Below are 21,577 nucleotides of genomic sequence, written 5' to 3'. Positions count from 1 at the left end.
TTAAGCAAATAGAGGATTGCTATGTATGGAAAATCACTCTGAAAAAACTAAAAGCAACAGCATGGTTTTAACTCTTCACTTTATAACTATTTTTATGGTGTGAATTTTCAGGACATGTAAACATTCAAGAGAAAAAGAGTTGTTTGTAATAAGGATAGGTATTTTTTAATATATATGCTGATGGTTTTCAAACGTTCTGGGGAGGGGGAAAGGGGGAATTTTGGAGGGGATTTTGTGGAATAAAATAATTTCACTATAATGTAAATTAGCAAGACTTTATTTAAATTTGAGACTGTATAAAAGTGACTATTCCAATAGTTGTCACTGCACTGATCCACGCCATTCCAATCAAAAACTCTTCCTGTGGGGGATCCTGGGACCTAAATCTTATCAAAAAGGGGGTCCGCGGCTCTAATGTGTGTTTATTTGACATCGCTAGACATGAAAAGGTTAGCAGGAGGTGCTTCGTAGTGGACTCATGATTGACAGCCCCGTGGTGACATCACCGTACGACAAAAAGAGTCGCTGGGGGAAGCGAAGGCACCAATCAATTCAACCACTACGCTGTGGCGCACAGAGGAGAGGCGACGCGCTCCCAAACTCGGTCCAACAAGGTCCGAGGAGCGACACTTGAGTGCGCTTATCTCTCTTAAAGCCAGGCTCCGCTCAACTTTGTGTCTCTGCGAACTGTTCTCTTTTGAAGATGTTCAACCAACATGCTTTATACTTAGATCGGTCCTGCCTACGCGAACCCGCTTCCTCATAGACTTAACATATTTTTTTTCCCCCTTTCTTTCCGTGCTGACCAAGACCTAACCCGAATTTTGCAGCTGGTGAGAATATGTGCGAGAGGCGATCGGCGAAGGGCATGGACTGTCTTTGGTCCCTCACGGAGAAGCAGCGTGGATTAAACGCGAATTAATGTGGAATTTATCGGAGCCCCAAGGTGGAACGACGACCGGACACAGCGCTTCCTCGTCAGGTAAAATAAGACTGATGGACTGAACTGTTAAACTTGTCTAGGAAACCCTATCTTAATAATGTCAACAAGTGTAAAATACCTTATAAGAAAACGTTTACTATTACAACTGAACATCGACATTTCCCCTACTATACGTGCTTATAGGGTGTGTGCGTAAAAGTTAAAGCGTTTATATTTTGAACCTCGGGGAAAACGCAGTGAAAGGACAAATACACATTAAAAGTTTTTTTTTTTTTCTTTCTCCTTTGGAGGTTGTGCTAATCAGATGATATTTACTTTTTGATGTTTTTGATGTCTTGTCCCGGGCTACATCTGGCTCTGGTACGCACGTCAGATCTAACACCTGCGAGCTTCTTGAAGTAACTCTATCCCTTATGATTATACATGACCGTCAAAGCCACTGCAAATAGACGCTTGTAGCAGTCTGACTGCCTCTCCTGCTGCTCTGTATTCTATTCTATTCTTTCTCCAACATTCTTTCATGCCTCTTGAGATCTTTCGGGCCACACAGACTTGCATTTCTTTTCATATCACTCCACTAAACGTGATTTCTTATCTCTTCTAATTGGAGACTTTATGTCTGCAGTTTCCCCCCGCAACTTTCTTTGATTTGTCTTCCCCCCGTGTCATCCCCCCCCCCCCTTGTTCGGTCTCTTTCATAACTTCCTCACCTTGATATTTTCATGTTTCTGTTCACGTTAAGATCAATCTTCTGTTTCATTTAGACGCGCTATATTGCCGGCGGGGTTGTTATTCACAGCTCCTTTTTTTTTTTGTTCTACTTCAAAGTGAAGAGGTGTCTTCCCTTTTTAACCTGCTCTCCTTCCATCATTCCTACTGTACTTGGGGGGGGGGGGTTGTCTCACACACAGTTTGGAGAAAGCTGCAGTGAAGCCCCTGCTGTATCTACCTCATGTCAATACCTCAACGCCAGTGTATTGACAGAAACCAACTTTCTCCACAGGGACTGACTGATCATGGTCGCCGTGGTCCGCTCTCTCATGGTACTGCTGCTCGCTCAGGTGTTGCTGGAAGGTGCTGCGGGACTTATCCCCGAGGTCGGCCGGAGGAAATACAGCGAATCCGGGAAGCAGACCCCAGAGCAGTCGGAGAGCTTCTTCAACGAGTTTGAGCTTCGGCTTCTCAATATGTTTGGACTGAGGCGCAGGCCGACCCCGAGCAAGCAAGCCGTGGTGCCGCAGTACATGGTGGACCTTTACCGCATGCACTCAGCAAACGGAGACCACATCTCGAAACGACCCAAGAGCATGGGGAAACACGCAGAGAGAGCCGCCAGCAAGGCCAACACGATTAGAAGCTTTCACCATGAAGGTATGTATTAGTGACATACCTTTACCTGTCAGCCGGAGAGCTCCTCGGCTCCCTCAGACAGCCCAAACCTATATTTAAACATGACTCAGTGCGCAAAGGCTGAACTTCAGAGTCTTCACTGTTTTATGGAGCGTTAGTCATTACAGGTGACACGCGTCCACGTTATTTGTAACTCTGTAATACGTTCGGGATTGCTTAAAACTCACTGACACGATTTACAAACAAATATCTCATGCGCAATTAAATTAACTCTCGTATATGTAGTGATGCAACCTTTAACCAAACATTCCCCTGGCGCAGCTGTCACAGGCTTCAAAAACATCAAGGGGCGGTGGCATCCCTGGGGTAATTTGTTTCTTAATAATTGATGGTGTTTGCCTGGGCTCTGAAAACAGTTTTTCCAGACACGCACCACAGGAGCACGATGAAGGGCGGTGTGCCTTTTTCGCAGGTGATAGTCATAACCCTGCTACTTTAATAACACAGGACATGACATTATACTAACACGCATTATGACAAAGTCATCGTGTCGGACTGCATTCTGAGTCATTTCTAACAGGACTGAAATGAGTCCTGGTAAAAAGGGAGAGATGGGGTTGCGCGCCTTATTCTTTCCAAATCGCCCCTTTCTCTCCGCTCTGTGCGCCATTACGCACGTTCCAATAACACCATAATTGCTCACTTAGTTTATATGCTGGATACGCGCTGATTGTTGAATTCAGTGTTTCAGTTCAATTCTATGTTACTTTCAAGTTAACATATGGTGCTCAGATGAATAAGGCTCACACACACTGAAGGTCCATAGATCCTGGACAGAGTGCATTAGTTCACCAGTCATACACTATATGTCTTTACACAATGTTACTGATGAAGTGGGTTATTTTAAGATGTCTAAAATAATCTAACAGGTGGAATATAAACATGACTAATGCTTTATGTATATATTAAGTTTAACTGCTGAGCAGCAGAGTGGAGCACCTGGTCATGATATCAAAATGATTTATGTATGATAAAAAATAACTTTTACTGTCAAACATATAGCCACCCTGTATCTACCATTCAATGTCCGATGGCCCATGTTCCAGTTTTTACAACATACAAGTTACTGAGTCCATAGGGGCTCTACACAGAGTCCTTATACAGAGTCCTAAGTGTTTGAGTGGGGAAGTTTCCATCAGGGGTGAGTCAGAGGGGTGGTTGAGTGGTTGCTTGGGTGCTCTCCAGAGGCCTAGTGCAATGACACCCAGTGGCTACACTGACACACTACAAACAAGCCTGGCCTGGGCAGCCAAGCCGAGTGACTGCTCCCTGCCCACTACTGGAAACCTCTGCACCAGGCCAGCACACACCTTGACACCACCGACCATTACGAATGTGTTCAGACTGTGTTTACATATGCTTCCCTGGCTTTTTCATCTTACGCTAACAGAGCCGCGGGGCTGTTACTCTTCCCATGTCAAGAGACGTGCAGTTGATGGCTATTCCATTCAATAAGCATATATCTACAGATGTTAGTGCAGCACATCAAAGCAAACGGCTCTAATCATTCATCACATATGCCTGCTGATATTAATTTCACTAGGATAATTAGTTTCACTCCTATCAGTTTTCAAAGATAACCACTTTCAATGCCAAATAGAACATTTTCACTATTACACAGGAAGTGGCTGCCTGAGACAGGTCCGTGATGAATGACCCAACATTAGCCTTTATCTTTTGTTTTGGCATGCAGCGCAAAAAGAAATTAGGAATGTTGATACACTCATATGTGTGGTTCACACGTTTTTGACAAGACTCAACTTGTTCACACAGCCAGTTCCTCAGGAGAGAGACAGACGGGAGACAGTGAGAACGCTGCTGCAGTAAGAAACAGAGAAAGAGTGACAAGAGAAGGAGAAGGAAAGAAAAGAGGATTTGGGGCTAAGAGAACAGAGAGAGAAGGGGATTTGGGAGCTGAGGAAGGAAAGAAAGAGAGGGATTGGGGACAGAGGAGAGGGAACGAGAGACAGGGGGCTTTCCCACATCAAATGAGGAGTGATAGGCCTAATTGAGGTCTTTGTGCCTCTGGAGGGAGGTTTAGAATGAGATGGTGGAATTTCCTAAATGACTCCTTTGAAAGAGCACAGAGTTCAAAGTTTGTGTTTATTTTACCACACCAAACAGATTAAAAAGTGTGTCTATACCTCATCTATGAACTTCATAAAGGACGAGTTCAAAGTGGAGCCGCCTCAAAGCAAATTGCAGCTTTTACTGATTTCTGTCATTTACAGTGCAATATAGAGGGGAATACCAATGAGCATATATATATATATATGACTTTCATATGATTCAGGACATTTATAATAGATGTCTTAAACACATTTTTCAGAGAGGAGTCTTTCCAGGCTGTTCGCAATAAAGTTAACATTCAAATATCAAACATTGTTCACTCAGCTTTCCATTTGTGAATGGATTATATAATGGAATTATGAGGTTTCACATTGCAACACTTACCAGTGCTATTTCAGAGCTGGCCAGTTCTATTAAGGTTAATGCAACAGTTACCATTTATGTTAGAATGTATATCAGTTTTATATTGATTTCCACGTTGCTCTTTTGCTCATACTCCTCTTTAATGATCCTCAATATATGTGCTACAACTTTTTCATGTGCGCAGATAATGGGAATTGTTTGCAGCAGCCAGTTCTCATTTAAAGGCATCTTAGATCGTATCAATAAAAGGAAGCACACTGCTTTCATCTCCTGACATTTAGCCAGGTACATTTATGAGCACTAATGACGGTATTACATAACCATGACAATATTACACTGTGAGTGAGTCACACATGCAAAAGTATTGATGTGTCTGTTATGCCTGTTTGACAATGGCCTACAACCACTCAATATAACCACGTGGCAGCTTGGCAGACAGAAGACTGCAAGTTGTGTGCGAGTGTATGTGTGAGAGAGAGACAGCCAGAGAAACCATGTGAGAAACCATTCATGGCCAATGTTTCCCTGCTCGCAGAAGATCCATAACGCCTGCTAGGCTTTCATCATAGATGTTGTTTCTCAATCTTGTACCATGCATACACTCTTTGTTTCATCATTGGCATGCATTTCACATTTTTTACCCCGTGTGTCTCTGTGCTATCTCTTGTAGAGTCTATGGAGGCCCTGGCCAGGCTGAAAGGCAAAACGACCCAGCAGTTCTACTTCAACCTCACTTCTATCCCTGATGAGGAGCTCATCACCTCTGCAGAGCTACGTGTCTACAGGGATCAGGTGATGGGAGCTGCACCCCCCAACAACAGCTCAAGAAACAGCAGCACCAGTAATAGCGCTCCTGGCTTCCATCGTATCAACATTTACGAGATATTCGGAGTTCCTGCCACTCAAAGTAGGGAACCTCTGGCACGTCTGCTGGACACTCGGCTAGTGCAGGACTCTTTGAGCCGCTGGGAAAGCTTCGACGTCAGCCCTGCTGTATCCCAGTGGACCTCTGGGAAAGGTCACAACCATGGCTTTATGGTGGAGGTGCTTCACCCAGAGGAAGGGGAGATGGATGGGGAGCACGCCCAGAGACGTAGTAGGCACATCAGGGTGAGCCGGTCCCTGCACCAGGACCGGGACTCGTGGCCTCAGGCTCGGCCTCTACTGGTGACGTATGGCCATGACGGCCGTGGGGACTCGGTACTCCACACACGGGAAAAACGTCAGGCAGCACTCCGCAAACAGCGCAGGAAGCAGCAGCACAAGGCCAGCTGCAAGAGACATGCCCTGTACGTGGACTTCAGTGATGTGGGGTGGAACGAGTGGATAGTGGCGCCCCCTGGCTACCACGCCTTTTATTGCCAAGGGGAATGTCCGTTCCCTCTAGCAGACCACCTTAATTCTACCAATCATGCCATTGTGCAGACGCTGGTCAACTCAGTCAACTCGAACATCCCCAGAGCCTGTTGTGTGCCCACTGACCTCAGCCCCATCTCCCTGCTCTACCTGGATGAATACGAGAAGGTGATCCTGAAAAACTACCAGGATATGGTGGTGGAGGGATGTGGCTGCCGGTGAGAAACGAACAGTGGCATGGAAAGAAAGAGAAAGTGGGCAAGAGAGACAGAAAGAGACATCAGAGGTTATTATGGACACCCGGTTTCCCAATGAAGACGTTTATTTATATGAAAGACAAAACAGAGCTATTGTGGAAGAAGAAGAAAAAAAACTATATATGAATATATTTATGTCTACGTAAAGTTGGGAAAAATAAATATTTTAATCAGAGGAAAAATCCTTTACTGGTTTTGAAAATGTATTTGTGATGTACATTTCGAAATGGGTGCAATACCACATGAAGTATAATGCTCAGATTTTTATTTTGTATTTATTTCTATTATAACCACTTTATTTGTAAATAAATAATGTGTATTTATCGTGAAAAAAAAATGTGGTCACTCCAATTTTACAGCTACAGTGAACCAGTCAACCATTGTTGATGTTTCTATGTCAGGGGCCGACATGGGTGGCTGACATGAATAACAAGAGTTTCAAATTCGGACAGAAATTAGCTGCACAAATAGAACACATGACAAGAAGCTCACACCGCACTGATTGCAAACCAAGCATTGAACTCTTTTGGTAAATGTAATTGGACACCAACAACAATAGAAGGGTAGAGAAGAAAGTGACGGAGCTGGGTCAGGGTGTAATGAACTGCAGTGGGGTGTAGGGTCACAGGACGAGACTGACAAGTTACAAGCCCACAAATGTGATAGACTCCCATGGGAGGATTAGAAAAACACCAGAGCATGTTTTCATGCAGTACATGTCACTGCAAAGATCCCTGGGAAGGTTCGACTAGAAGCTAGCTCCTATGTTTTTGCTGTTCCTAACCATCATTAACGTGTGTGTGTGTGTGTGTGTGTGTGGGGGGTAATCTGCAGGTTTCTGAGGAAGGTCTGACATGGCAGAGTTTATTTATAGTGAGATTTGAGACTGAAAGATTGCAAACTGTAGCAAACAGACACACCAAACACACACCTGCACCTGTCCACACGCTGCACGTGCTCAGACAGATTCGCCCCCACTTTAGAGTTTGGTTGCCTTTCTTTGTCGTCTCTGAGTCATAAGGTTGTGATGTGTTTGGCATATAAGTAAAAAAAATATATATATATAACAAATACAGGAATGTTTTTTACAAAATTACTCAGCAGCAGCAGATGATGAACTGCAACACTAACAATACCCAAAACTGACACCAAAAACCGCCTAAGAGTCATGTTTTGTTCAATAAGACAGAGGGGATGGCTGGCTGGCAACAACAAAGCATATCATATGTTGCAATAAGACAGTTTGAAGTGTGAATATCTGAGTCAACATCTTCATACTGCAATGTTTTTGATGGAAACAACATAGGATCTAGACCAAACTGAATAGGACTAAAAGTGCTCCAGAAAGACACAGATGAAAGTTTACAGTGTAGCCACCATAGCAGATCAGATAATGAGAGGGAGTAGAGAAAGTTTTGCGGAGTTTGACTGACTGTGCTTTCTGCTGTGTTTGCATTAGAAAGGGTTTGGAGGGATCACAAGGCAGCTCAAAATGCTCTAAATAGAATGTTTTTTTTTTTTTATGTGAGCGCACATTGGGACCGTGGAATGTTGGTTTTCAATCTCAGACACATGCATACGCTTGCATGGAAAACCAACGTGGTTGTTTTTTCAATCATCTATTCAAGGGTTTCCTGGTGGGCTTTTTCTCTTCAAAAAACAAATGTGCATTGAACAAAGATACGCTTGTTACTTATATAGGAAATGTAAATCAAAACATTTAGAGCTCGTGAGACTTCATTCACGGGCAGTAAAAACACTGAAATGTCACTTTTTTCCCCCCTGTGCCTCAGATCATATCTGTTTACCCATTCTTATCCTCCAAGGGTGTATTGCACCCGGCTATACTAGATGATGCAACTATCCAATTATTTTATATCCCTCCCCAACACACACGCAACTCCTCCTACCACATTTCAGTTTCAATCTTCTGCATGCATTATTTTATTCTACCTTCCATCTCCACCCCCCTTGGTCCCATCTGGTGATCATTTCTCCTCTGTGGACCCCACCATACCACAACCCCGCACATGGGCTGCACATACCTCTGCCAGTAGCAGAGCAGCACCATTTTAATGGACTTCAGTTGGAAGTCACTTCGCTGGCACACTTAATGAACATTTGATAAAAATGAACACTAAAAACCTTAACCAAAAAAAGTTTCTGGAAATATTTGTGTTTAAAAAAAAAAAGTGTTAAGATTTAATAGTTTGCCTTTATAGTTTAAGTCCATAAACCTTTCACTGGGTTGCGTGGAAATACTGCTCCCAGGGTGGGTGACACATGGGTAGCACTCCTGAAACCCCCGTCCTGCAGCCCCATCCCAGCTGAATTGGGTTCCGGTTGTACTGTGAGCTGGCCACTGTTCCTCTGACTTCTGGGGCTTCTCATTTTAGAGCCACGTTAGTATCTGATAGCTCCTCAGGGACCAATCCCAAACTTCTCACTAAGAACAGGGGTCAAGGGTCAAAGTAATAAGGGCCTATTATCTCCATCATCACAGACTAGTGACTTCAAGTGTGGTCAGCCACTGGTAGGGACTGAGCGCATGTTTCCGTTTCCGCATTTAGTCTTTTTATACAGCTTATCGCAACATGGATTTTAAAACCATCTATTTTATGGCATGAAATAACTGATGATGAGTAGCTAAAAATGTAGTGTGTGTGTGACTGTGTATCCCATGATTTAGTTACAAAAGCACATGCAAGATATGTGTTCTTGGCTAGATTCTCTTCACCTGCTACACAGACCTCTGCAAAGTCACTCTCCGAAAAACAGATTTTCCCCTTCCTTCTCCACCAACATCTGGTAAATCTGTTAAAGGTGTCCTTCGCTGTCTTTGTTTACGCACAAACACACAACAGAACAGCCGCACAACTGATGAGCATAACACTGGAAGCTGGGACCTACTAGCGTGGCAGGGCTCGTTCGTTTTGTTTGGTGTGCAGCAAACCACACCAAAACTATCTGAAGCTCCAAACAACCTAAATCATAAGCGTTATAAAATCTGATTTCCAGATTTCTGGCTGGCCCAGAATTGGAAAGTATGCGTGCTTTGTATCTTTGATGAGATAGAGGGCTCAGTCACTATGGGAGAGCTCGACTGGCCCTGTGCCAAGGTGAAAATGTACAGGAGTGAAGAGAGACGGAGGCCACTATAGAGTGTTTTCTAACTTTGGATCTTTTCTCCTTCATGTGCTGCACACACTAATTTTAGAGCTGGTGCACATGGTGGTTTTTTTTTCTGTATTCTGAGAACAGCCAGTGAGATGACGTCCAGCATAGCTAAGACTGTGGCATCTGTGCTGCAGCTCTGAACACATCAAACAGACGGGCGTCCACAGATTCAGGAGCAGAGCAAGTATGGAAATGTCTTTTCCAGAATGACGGCACGGATGATTGTACTTTTACACATATACAATCGTAGCCTTTTATTCTTCCACGTGTATATGTCTGCACGTACAAGCACATATGAATTAAAGCGCATCTGTGAGCACATGTGCTGCAAACGCACTAGCTTTGACTAGTAAATGTGTTTGTACATTCACATTACAAAAAGGCATGTAGAAAATGAGAGCAACATTACTAAAAAACGATAGCAAACTTACTCCTGAAATATGTTCTGCTACTACCATTACTGTAAGAGCTAATCATCCATGCAATCACAGTGCAGTTGGCCTGGAGTGACATGCTGAAATCATTACCTCTGGCTTGGACTCAATGGAAGAGACCATTATACACAGCAGAATAGTCTTGCAGTTAAGCTATAGTACAGAGTTAAAAGCCTGTCTGCCATTATGATACTCTCTCGAGAACAAGGCAATGAAACCTTAGAAGATGGACGAGACCTTAAAGGAGAATTCCGGTCGATTTCAACACGTAGCTCTGTTTGTAAATTTGGAGTGCTGTGAGTAGCGAGAAAAACGAAAACAATCGGTGTTGCCTACACCGTGTTATCCTCCTGCTAGCTAGCACCCAGTAGGCTGAAACCGGGCAAATTTTAAACGTGCTTTTAGCCTCTTAACATGTTCGAAATGTCATTACAAGTGCCTACCCATGTGAAGGGATTCCTTCCGAGTGAACACAGTGAATCTGACTGCAGTAGAAGTTAAAGAAATGCATGAAATGTGTGCTAATTCAGCTCTGTTCAGTTCCGGTGTTGGCAAGACGAGTGCTTAGGGACCGTCTACAAACTACAACACCGAAAAGAGATACAAAAATATTTTCAAAAATAGGATTATGCTTATTTTTTAAAAGTAAGGCAAGGCAAGGCAAGGCAAGGCAGCTTTATTTGTATAGCACATTTCAGCAACAGGGCAATTCAAAGTGCTTTACATAAAAACAGATCAAAAAATAAATAAATTAAAAACAGATAAAATACGAGAATGAGAGGGCAGAAATTAAACATTAAAGAGCAATTAAAACAGTTAAACATATAAAAGCTGATAAAATAGGAATTTCTCTTTATGCTTATATAGATTGTCATACAGTTTCAACAATGTAACTTCAGTATAAGAAATGAACAGTTATTTAAAGAAAGGCGACATCGAAAAGATAGGTCTTCAGCCTTGATTTAAAAGAACTGAGAGTTGCAGCGGACCTGCAGTTTTCTGGGAGTTTGTTCCAGATATGTGGAGCAGTAAGTGCTGTAGTACAACTAGCAGGAAACAAGTTATAATTGAGGTAAGTTTGGAGACGCTACCTTATTTAATCATTAAATTAATAAATATTTTTGTATCTCTTTTCGGTGTTGTACTTTGTAGACGGTCCCGAAGCACTCGTCTTGCCGTCTCAACACCGGAACTAAACAGAGCTGAATTAGCACAAATGTTATGAATTTCTTTCACATCTACTGCAGTCAGATTCACTGTGTTCACTCGTGAGGAATCACTTCACATGGGTAGGCACTTGTAATGACATTTTGAACATGTTAAGAGGCTATATGCACGTTTAAAACTTGCCGGTTTCAGTCTCCTGGGTGCTAACGCTAGCAGGAGGATAACACTGTTTTTGTTTTTCTCGCTACTGACAGCACTCCAAATTTACAAACAACAGAACTACGTGTTGAAATCGACCGGAATTCTCCGTTAGGCAAGACACTTTTTATCAATAGGGGATGGGGGCAGCAGCAGGAGAAACAACCTCGTAACATCAGAGCTGTTCATCTCTAACCCAAGGACGTTAAATAACGATTTCTGGACAAAGTGTGTAATACTCGGTTTCCTGCTCTCTCTCACTGTTCTGATAACATAAAATAATAGGAAATATGGAGAAAGAAAATACTGGAGGATTTGGGTAAATTATCAATAAGATAATTCATTTTCCTTTTCCATGTCATTCTGGGATCAAAAAGGAACGGGCTTTAGGATGTGTACCTTGCACTTTTCACAGAGAATACAGGAAGGAGTTCCATATGGACCACATATGGGCTTCTAAAACAGGCTTGAGGATGGATTTGCCTGTAGACACTGATCTAAGGTCAGTGTCGTGTTTACTCCTCTGATGGTTACAGTTAGGTTTGGGGGGGGAGGGTGAACCCGACTGATCCTGGAACCTTGGCGAGGCGTCTCCTACACCCCGAGCTTGAAAGGGGTTGTGTGGTTACGGGAGCAGCCTCCATCTTTGTAGCAGGAAGTGAAGAGATCAATCAAAGGGAGCTACATGACATCCCCCAGCATGCCTGTTAAATAAATGTCAATCTCGAGCACAGTAAATCTCCTGCATTACATCGCATACAGCTTCAAATCAGCGATGTTGCTGATTCTGTGCTGGCCATAAAAAGAAGGCTCAAAACTAATCTGTTTTGTCTGATGACTGATAGTAGACGAAAGCTCATAGTACAAAGTGAATAATACCAAAGCAGAACACACTCTTTCTCTGTCATATGCACACAAATATGGCCTAGATGTTGATCACTCTACTTAATCACCTGTGGTAGACAATGCATTTCGTCTTAAAATTAAAAAATGTTTTTTGCAGCCTTATATACAGTATATATAAATGTGTATTCAGTCTCTATAGATAGATAAAGTTCTATTTCAATGTGCTTAAATTACCTATTATTTGTCCTTAGCCAGTAGATGGCAACAACCCATCTGCAACGCTGCCTGGCCGATACCACAAAGCCTATCTCCTTCTGTCTGCCGGTCGCAACGGGGATAACAAAGATAAGGAAAGTTTGACTTCTTTATGACCACAGTACACGTCTCCTCGATTCAAATGCGAACGTGAATATCACTGTCACAAGTTTGCAATGTGTCGATGCGGCACCTTGAGGAGCTCCAGGCCTGGAAACCCAGTCCACCAAGCATCAGTTGAACCCCAGCTATGAAAGGAGACCTGTTCTGGAGTTCGGGGCCTCACTTGGTGGTCTATGAGAACAAGCTGGTGCTGAACCTTTTGTACTTAGAACAGATTACCAGGAAGCTGCTTCCAGATGCAGTGCACCAGGGGAAACAGGCTCTCTTTCCCTGGGTGGTATGGGACAAATCCATTCCCCACACTTTTCTCATTAGCGTAATAAGCTTTGTATAAACCAGCGGACTGACAATGTCAAGGACACACGCACCATCTCCTCCATCCATCTATCCATCCGTCCATATACAGTACATCTGTCACACATCTCTGTGCTGGAGCTATGCAGGTTGGAACATGTTCAGATGAAATGCTTGCAAACAAATACCTATTTTGAACCTGTATACATCAAATCTCTAGCCCTTGAGCATGTGCTGCGTTGTATTCACATTGCTGTGTCAAATAATAAAAATTATAATAGCATTAAATAATGCTCTCTATGCTCAATTAGAACCTGCTAATTAGATGATTGATGAAATGCAGAAATCATGCAATTGTTTAAAGGGACCTAAAAAATATTGTTTTATACGTATTGTTTTTGTAACAATACTTGTACATTGGTACGTGGGAAAAATACTTTTTCCATGCCTGTCTGCTATTTTGAAATGAGGCTTCATCGACCTGATTGCAGGGAAGATGAGAGAAGCCTAGTTTATGCGAAGAGCAGGTCCCCAACCTGAGGGCCCAAGCCAACTCAGCTACGAGTTACAACTCACACTTCTTCACCCTGCTCTCCCCCAGCCTGTCACTGGCATGGCAAAGTCTGCCTCACCAAGCTTCCTGTGACTCACTTCCTGTCCCAACCCTGCACCTGCACTCCCCAGGGTGATGTCATGGCAGGTTTTCCTCTTGGTGTCGCGCTACCATGCACACTCCCCATCTGGCATAATGCGTGTGTGTTTACGTGTGTACGTCCATCAGCGTGCCTGGCTCAAGCATCAGTCAGCGGACCTGCGGTGAATGCAGCCCTTCATAGCTTTACTGATGACCTCTCCCGGTAGGGGAAAGGCTTTGCAGAGTAGAAAGGAACATCAAACAGACGGGAGGAAAAGTATAGTGGTTGATGGAACAAGGATTCAGTCCCCAAGCTGGATTATTGTGATTTTTTTTCCTCCTTTGCTTCCTTTTTCTCTAAGAAATAAATACGTCCATTTGTTGCCACCTTGTGTCTGCGCATTCAATTACTGGTCTGAATCTTTCTGTGAATCGTGACTGAGCTTTGCGTAGTGAAAACTTGACCTTTATGAGAAAAGAGTAGTTATTTTTTCCATTGAGGTGAAACAACCTCTAGATGTCCTCAATATCTGTAGGAATAATTACAGTAGGCCTTTTCTACCATCAGTGACCGCAGTGAAAATGATAGATTGAGGGGAACACACTACTTGGACAGGCCCATGAGTAAATGGAAATATTGTATGAGAATGAGTGCATACTTTTTTCCCTCATCCTGGGCCGTTAGAGGTGATGTTTCTTTTTTCTTTGCTCTTTTCTCCCTCAGATTGAACGTGTATGTACGTGAACGGGCAGGAAATGCCTTACAGCTCCCGTCAGCAGAGGAGAAACCCGTTAGAGGTCAGGGGTCGTAAGAGGAAGGCGGCAGGCATATATCAATATTCATTTCCTTTTCGGGTACATTCACAGACCTCTTGCTAGTTTCACTCCTTTATACAGTATGTTATGGATCATTAGTTCTTGCTAGCTGCCTGTTGACAACATTAGCTGCTCTAATGGTCGTCTGTGAGAAACTCAGTGCTTGGTTTTCCCTTTTGGTGTGTGTGTGTGTGTGTGTGTGTGTCACATTCATCTGGCTCTGGTGCTGATAGATGGTATAGACCAAAAAGAGGCCAGTGCGAGAGAAAAGGAAGGCTCAGGCCCACTCTGGTTTTCTTTGACATCCACATCATTTCCTCATGACTAGACTCATATAAACTAAACTGTTGCCTGTTTAGGACAAAGCAGTCTTGGTGAAAATGCAGTAGCAATGCACTATTATTAAGTATTTACAGTTGTGACTACAGAATTGATAAAGTATACTTAGAAACTTCTTTTCCTCATTAGAATGGGCAGCATTTAGAGGGCCACAGTTTACCAACATTCAGGGGTTGACATTGGACTGAATCTCTGTACTGTCACTGTGCAAACAGCGGGCGTTCTGTTGACTGGGACATAAAATAGTGCTGTTGGGTTTTGGGTTTCCAGAGCGGGATCAGGGCTGCAGTATATTGAGTCCATGTGGGGAGTGCGTTTTTAATCTGAGCCTTACCCACAGTCCTTCCTGTTTCTAATTTGGCGCTGCAGCGGTTTTGTCTCGAGGCCAAGAGCCTCTCTTCCACAGAGTGTCTATTTCCTCTGAAGTGAATAGTAGCAGGTGTGCTGGCCCGAGATCCCTTGGAGAAGTCTGCTTATGAATGGCCCACATCTCACTCTTTCTCGCCTGTCTTTGTTTTCTTTTTTCTTCCTTTCATTCCTATTTTTTCATTCTTTCATGCATTCTATCTCTCTTTTTCACATACTTTCTTCCTGTCTTTGCTGTTATGTCTTTACCACTCTGTGGTCAATCCTTTGTCTCCCTCATCTCTTCTGAGTTTCTTTCATTCTTCCCCTTTGCTCTCTTTGCTTCCTACAAGATCAAGGTGTAGTACTTTGATAAGTCATAAAGCGGCAGCTTGTGCTGATGAAAACAATAAAAAACAACAGCAAGAACAAGGGCAACACAATCACATAACCGGGCCAGACATCGGACATAATAAATCACATAAAACAGTGAAACTGTCAAAACATACAAATTAGGTTTAGAATTCGGTTTATTGGAATTGCCTTTGTTGTTGATCTACCACAAACCCTTTAGCAGTTACGATCTATCCTGAATAAACTTAACTTAAACAAATGTGCACACAAATCATCTAAATAATTATTACAGTTCATTCCTATATGCAGGAGAAGGAAGAAAATGTGTGTGTGTGTGTGTGTGTGTGTGTGTGTGTGTGTGTGTGTGTGTGTGTGTGTGTTAGCGAGAGACTCAATCTTCCACACAGTGTAATCAGGCCAGCCTGATCACCAAGAACTCATCCAATCTGTGAGCAGAGGAGACATGCTGTCATGCTGCTTCAAGGAGGCACTGCGATTGGAATTAACCTCTAGCGACCTTTACTTCTCCCCCCTTCCCCAAAACACACTCCCTAATGAGTTGGGCTTGAAAGGGTGCAGCCTTTGCTGTAAGCAAATAAATCCTATCAAGGCAAAGCCATATTCTCACTTATCTCTGAGGAAAACATGGGGAAAAAACCATGTTGGTTGCCAATGATTTGTGACTTAACACAGGGGTGAAATATGGCTGCAAAGCCATTAAGGAAATGAGAGTCTAACCAAAGGGTTGTTTAACTGGAACACATGAACTCTTAATGATGTTTGTGTTTATTCAATTTTGCCTCCACATCATTTGCCAAAGAAAAAGTTGGTGTAAAGGTTATGAGGAGAGGTTGCAGATTCTGTTTCCAGAGATTGTGAGTCTAACAAGACTTCCTAGAACTTCAGACATTTTTTTTGAATTGGTAATAATTATCTTTGTGGGATTTTCTTATCTGTAAACTATCAGAATTATAGAAATTCTTTTAACCCTTGTCATTGTGTCACCCGTAATCAATCTATACCATTTCAATGTACTCATTTGTACACTGAAGAAGTAGCCTTTGACCCTTTAGTAACAATGGAAGTTCTCCAGCCTCTATTCAGGCCTCCTTCCCCCGCCTGCTCTTCTGATTCTCTGCCAAAGCCAACCTCGGGCATTTACACTTCCAGCCGTGGCGTTTCCGGCATCTGCACACGCTTGTGTTTACACAGGATGTTCAAACTTGATGCAGATTAAACAAATCCAATTTGGAGGCTGAGTTCAATCACCTCCTTTATTTCAACATTAAGTAGATGAAGCTGGGGGCCAGATCACCACTACCATTTCCAAGAGGATTGGGTGGGGGGAACGATCTGAACACCAGTAAGTCCAGAAAGTATTTTGAGAGTATTTATATGCGGATAGATGTCATCCGCTAGTTCCCACAGGCGTGCATGTGGTTGGATTTGCTCAGTGTGGTGGAGCGTATTTTTTCTAAAATCTCCAGCTTTCCCTGGCAAAGAGTTTTGGGTCTGTGAAGAGCCCATGGGTAGTTTGGCACTGGTTCTGTTCCCACACTTATGGTGTAAACGGAGGCCTGGCTTTGTGCTCACATGCCCAGACCAGGCACACGTAGCACAATTGAATGTTAAGAGCATTTCATTTTGCCAGGACGTTTTCATCTTACATCAGATAATCACTGATTACTTAAACTCAGGAAACACAGTATAGGTCAGACGGCAGTTGTGCCAAGTTCACTTTCTCATATGGGAGAGTAGACAGCTTCCGAGTTTGGCTGAGGGCGGTCTACAGGCTTGCTGGTCCAGTCCTCTGTTGAAGACAAGCTTCAGCTCCATGGGTTCAGGACTGGGATGGGAAATGCAACAGAATGACGGTCTCTGACCTTTTCACAAGTACAAAGGAACCTTCTTTGTGTCCAGAAGAGTCATTTGTTCAACAGGATTTTTAATTGCTGCTCACTCCAAATAAAGCCCTGAGTGTTTGTGTCCTCACCTGGGTCCTCTTTCACATTTGGGAGGGGTTTTGACCTTCTGTGGCACCTGTTTGGCTAGCGCCCGGCAGCCCATCTGCTCCTAGCTAATGCAGCCATCCCACTTTTATGGAGCATTCAAGATGGCTAGCTGTCCGCCTAATTGTATCACATTCTACAGGCTTTGTCCTGACATTCCCTCGCCAGCTAAAGGTTGCCGAAATCTCATCCGCCACATCAGAGGGTCCCTATTAACCCCTGACCCCTGGTTGGTGTGCGTGGACAAGGTCGCTCCTCACACCCAACTCCGAGCCCATTAACACGTCGCCCCACAGCAGAAAAACTATTTTGACGGGCTGTAATTGGCGCTAAGTGATGGTGGACAAAGGCCCCCTCTGTGCCACCTGCTGGACTGAGCGGTACTGACCACTCTCTGAGCTTCACGCTTGACATTTCCTTTCTGAGTCCGATGTGAGAAGAGAGGAACTGGGGAAGCCCCTTCCCGCACCACCACCTCCTCCATTTCTCCATCCCTTCAGCCCCTTCTGCTATTTGCCATGGCGCTCCTTTGAAAACGTGAGATAATGAGGTTCTAGTGGGGAGAGCTGGCCGGAGCAGAACGGCATGGTCCAGATCTGTGGAGGCTGATTAATCCAATGGCGGGCCATTCCTTTCAGAGCCAGCCTAATTAGTTTATGTTAGCTGGGGAAGGTCAGGGGGCGTGTTTGACTGAGGCCTTTTCTTTAAATGCCACAATGGTGTGATGATCTGTGGGTGCAGGTGCAGCAATCGGTTGCTTTAATGTTGCTGAGCTGCTTTGGGTATTGGTTGTACGGTTGAGTTGCAAACTGCCAAAGACAATGAGTTCTTTTACTTGAGAGTGTATGACATTTATAAACCAGTCTCCAGCCATCCAGTTGGCTTTCCAAGATGTTATAACACTCTACAAATAACCAGGGAAAACCCCTCAGTATTGTATGTGGGATAGTGGTTAAAAATCTGAAAATATGGAAAGCCAGGACTTCCAAACAACTAAACACTCACGAAGAATAATTTTGCTGGTAGTTTTGGCCTGCATTATTGTATTTCTAACCTAGAGTCCACCCAGTGAATTACAAACCACTTAGAATGAGTCACTATGTTAGTATATGGAAGTCCCTCCTCCTTCAATCGTATCACCCTTTACCTTTACTGAATTCATATTTATGGCAGATGCAAATCCCTTTAATGATTGACTGTGATCCCAAATTCCCCCATGTTGTGTACAGCTTGTGTCCTTAGCAACACTCCAAGGGAACCCAGCCAGGCTTCTCTCACACAAAGCTGTATACTTAAGACAGGTCTAACTCCCTTCCCCATAGGCCATGCCATGCTCTCACCCCCGTATTTAACAGCCTGACGTCAGACAGGAGCAGAGGAGGCAGCAGAGGAGACTTTAATACTAAATCTCTCCCCCTGTCATTACTGGCCTGTGTGACCGCCTATCAGAAGCCTTTGAGTGATGTGGGAAACCCTGGGCCCTGTCCTCCCAACCCCTCTAGGCCAGGCCGCCTGTTCTGTCCAAACCAAACTGAAAACTACAGGACAGGCACAGCTAGGGTTGACATCAATGAGGCGCCGGGCTCTTTATGCCCACTCTGTGGTCAGGAGGAGAGAAGCCTGGATATTAATCTCTCTCTCTCTCGCTCTCTTCTCTCTCTCTCTCGTCTTTTCTTGCATGCTTTCTTCCTATTTCCCCTTCTCACCACGCAAGCCGTATTTCTGGGCTCTCCATCCCATTAGGGCTAAATCAAACGAAGGCAGAGACTGTTCATTTTGATAGCTGTTGAAATTGCAGTTGCAGCTGGAGGAAGTATCCTCTCAAACACTGCGTGTGTGGATGGGAGGTAGAAAGAAATTAACGTTCTGGCCTAAGCCCAGTTCAGAGTGATGGATATGTCCAGCAGGTTAAGCTGAGGCCTGGGTTATTTTTTTTTATGTTAATCTCTCCATTAATAATTGCCTGTTTTGTTTTGCTTTAACCTGAATAAGTCAACCACATCTTCCTTGACACTCCAGACCATTGAAGCCGACCACATTCTTATTAAATCCACACACAGATCACTGACATGTAATAGTAACATAAACCATCAACGGCATTGAACTGACTGACAGACAAAGTACTGACTGCTTGAATTAAAAATATGAAAATACAAAAATCATTATACGACTAATATTTCAACATTCTTATACTGACCATATGGCTTATATAATATTAAATTAGTATTGTCTTGATTTTTCCAACACCTGTGGGGAGAAAAACAAAAACATGCCAACTCAGTCAGTCAGTCCACCAGCCCATGTGATCTGGGTCTTTATTAGAGGACACCTGCAGCACCCAGCTTCCCCTGTCGGCTTTCTGAAAGCCTCTGAACTGGGTGGGGGATAGAGGGGAGAGCCAGAGGGCCAGACCCAGGTTTGGCCCCGAAGGCCTTAACTATCACTACAGTCCACGGGTTGCCTTTGGCCTTGCTAACTGTTCCATGAAATGGGCCCCAGGAACAGTGCAAACCTCCCAGAAACAGGCCGCTCACTGTTAGCCAACAGTGCTCCCTTTGTGTGAAAATTGTCAAAGCTGGCCCTTTTCTGTACTGGTCCTGCCTTTCTTTTGAGCCTCAGCTGTGAGCAAACAAAGCTGGCTTAAAGGTTTGCATGACGGTTAGCTAGCTAGCTGGCTAGGCGCGTTAGTGTTTGTGTCAATGAGAGCAATGGAGTTTGTGTTTCCTGTGTTCTGCAGGTGGGGCTTCAATGGCAAATGAAAGAAAAGCCAGTCAATGCTCCACTGATGAGGCCATTATAAAAACCAATAACCCTATTTTTTATGGTTAGTGGGGAGTGGAGCTCAAGGATTCATAATGTGATCCAAATGTCCAAAAATCCAAACACTAAATGCCTTTTCGGTCCTTGGGATTATTCTTAGTTGAAATGTTCAGTGCCAGCAGGTAAGCGAGCTATCAGCCTTCTGAAAATCTAACTCTAGACATTGACCGTTTCAATTTAGTTTCATCCACAGTTAGATCAAATTGAGGGAAATAAAATGGTCTCTAGTTGGACAGCATTATCACCTATGTTGGCAGGCTGAAATGGTTGTTTACAGACAACAGTGTTATTGGTGAATGTATCTTTTAGGATTTAGAGATTTTACAGTGACCTTATTTTAGGTACTTTAACTTCTTACACCATTTTAACATTTTAAAATATTCCTATATTAACTCACGATATTCATCTGTCACTCAATATTGCACTTATACTCTGTTACTTTATCCAAATCTATCTTTTTTAATTAATTACTGTACATAGCATACATTTCTTTATTGCTCTACAATAAATTTGAATAGAGAAAATAAATGAATACTTGAACAGATGCACAAATCATCTTCTATGCATCTTATTGCACAGGCAGACATAATTACTGTTTATCTCAAATTATATTTATTGTGTTGTCAGAGCACAACATTTTATTAAAGGCTATTTGTCATGGGGTTTTATCTGTGGTTGAAATGGTCCATCAAGTCACCACAGCTTTGGGGTCACACGCATTAACTCTGTAGAAGATGTATTCACTTTTTAAGGCTCTGTGTAACACCAAGAAGCTATACAACACTACAAAAATGAGCTATAGCTACAACTTCCATGGCAAGGATACATGTTTTAACATATTTATTAAGGGAGATAAACACATCACATGTTCCCCTTTTTTCTCCTTTTGGATGGAAAAGAAAACCAGTAGCACTTGGTTTAACCGCGTTTCACTTTGCATAATTGTTCCCAAGGTTGCTGTTTTTTCTTTCTAGGCTTGCTGTGCCAATATAATTCAATTTCTGTGGCCAAGCCAAATATTTGCAGCATGGCTTATGCTTCTAAACTGAGCTGTAGTTTGGGCAAAAGAGGTGTGCCTGGCCAGCAGCACTGCACAGACAAGGCAAAATAAACAGATTCACTGCTCATCAACAACAACTCTGCTTCTAATCACTAAGTCATTCTCATTACTTACTCTTTCGTGCAATAAATTCTTAAGCAAGTGACAAAGTAAACACAACCGTCCAGGCATTGAAGTTTTACAACACTTCAATCCACACCTTGCATCGCACTGAGCTATGTGCTGGACGGTTTGATGTAAACCGACTGTTTACTACTTCTTAGGAACAGATGACAAAAACTGGAGGGGAGTCAGAGTCATTTACAGT

At 43.3% G+C, this 21,577-nt stretch overlaps 1 protein-coding gene and 1 long non-coding RNA gene across 3 annotated transcripts in view; one reads left to right on the top strand and one right to left on the bottom strand.

Annotated features, from left to right (window-relative positions):
* Nucleotides 1-21,577, bottom strand: part of LOC120547176 — a 36,272-nt gene that overhangs the window by 708 nt on the left and 13,987 nt on the right. The window lies entirely within an intron of this gene.
* On the top strand, nt 548-6,684 carry bmp2b (bone morphogenetic protein 2b). The gene is made up of 3 exons (XM_039782651.1): nt 548-982; nt 1,947-2,314; nt 5,457-6,684. Exons 2-3 carry the CDS (start codon nt 1,960-1,962, stop codon nt 6,362-6,364), a joined length of 1,263 nt encoding a protein of 420 aa, XP_039638585.1. The 5' UTR covers nt 548-982; nt 1,947-1,959; the 3' UTR covers nt 6,365-6,684.

Source organism: Perca fluviatilis, chromosome 18, assembly GCF_010015445.1.
Source record: "Perca fluviatilis chromosome 18, GENO_Pfluv_1.0, whole genome shotgun sequence".
Classification (NCBI taxonomy): Eukaryota; Metazoa; Chordata; class Actinopteri; order Perciformes; family Percidae; genus Perca; species Perca fluviatilis.
The sequence above is the reverse complement of the archived record's forward strand: the minus strand, read 5'-3'. Positions and strand labels throughout refer to the sequence as shown.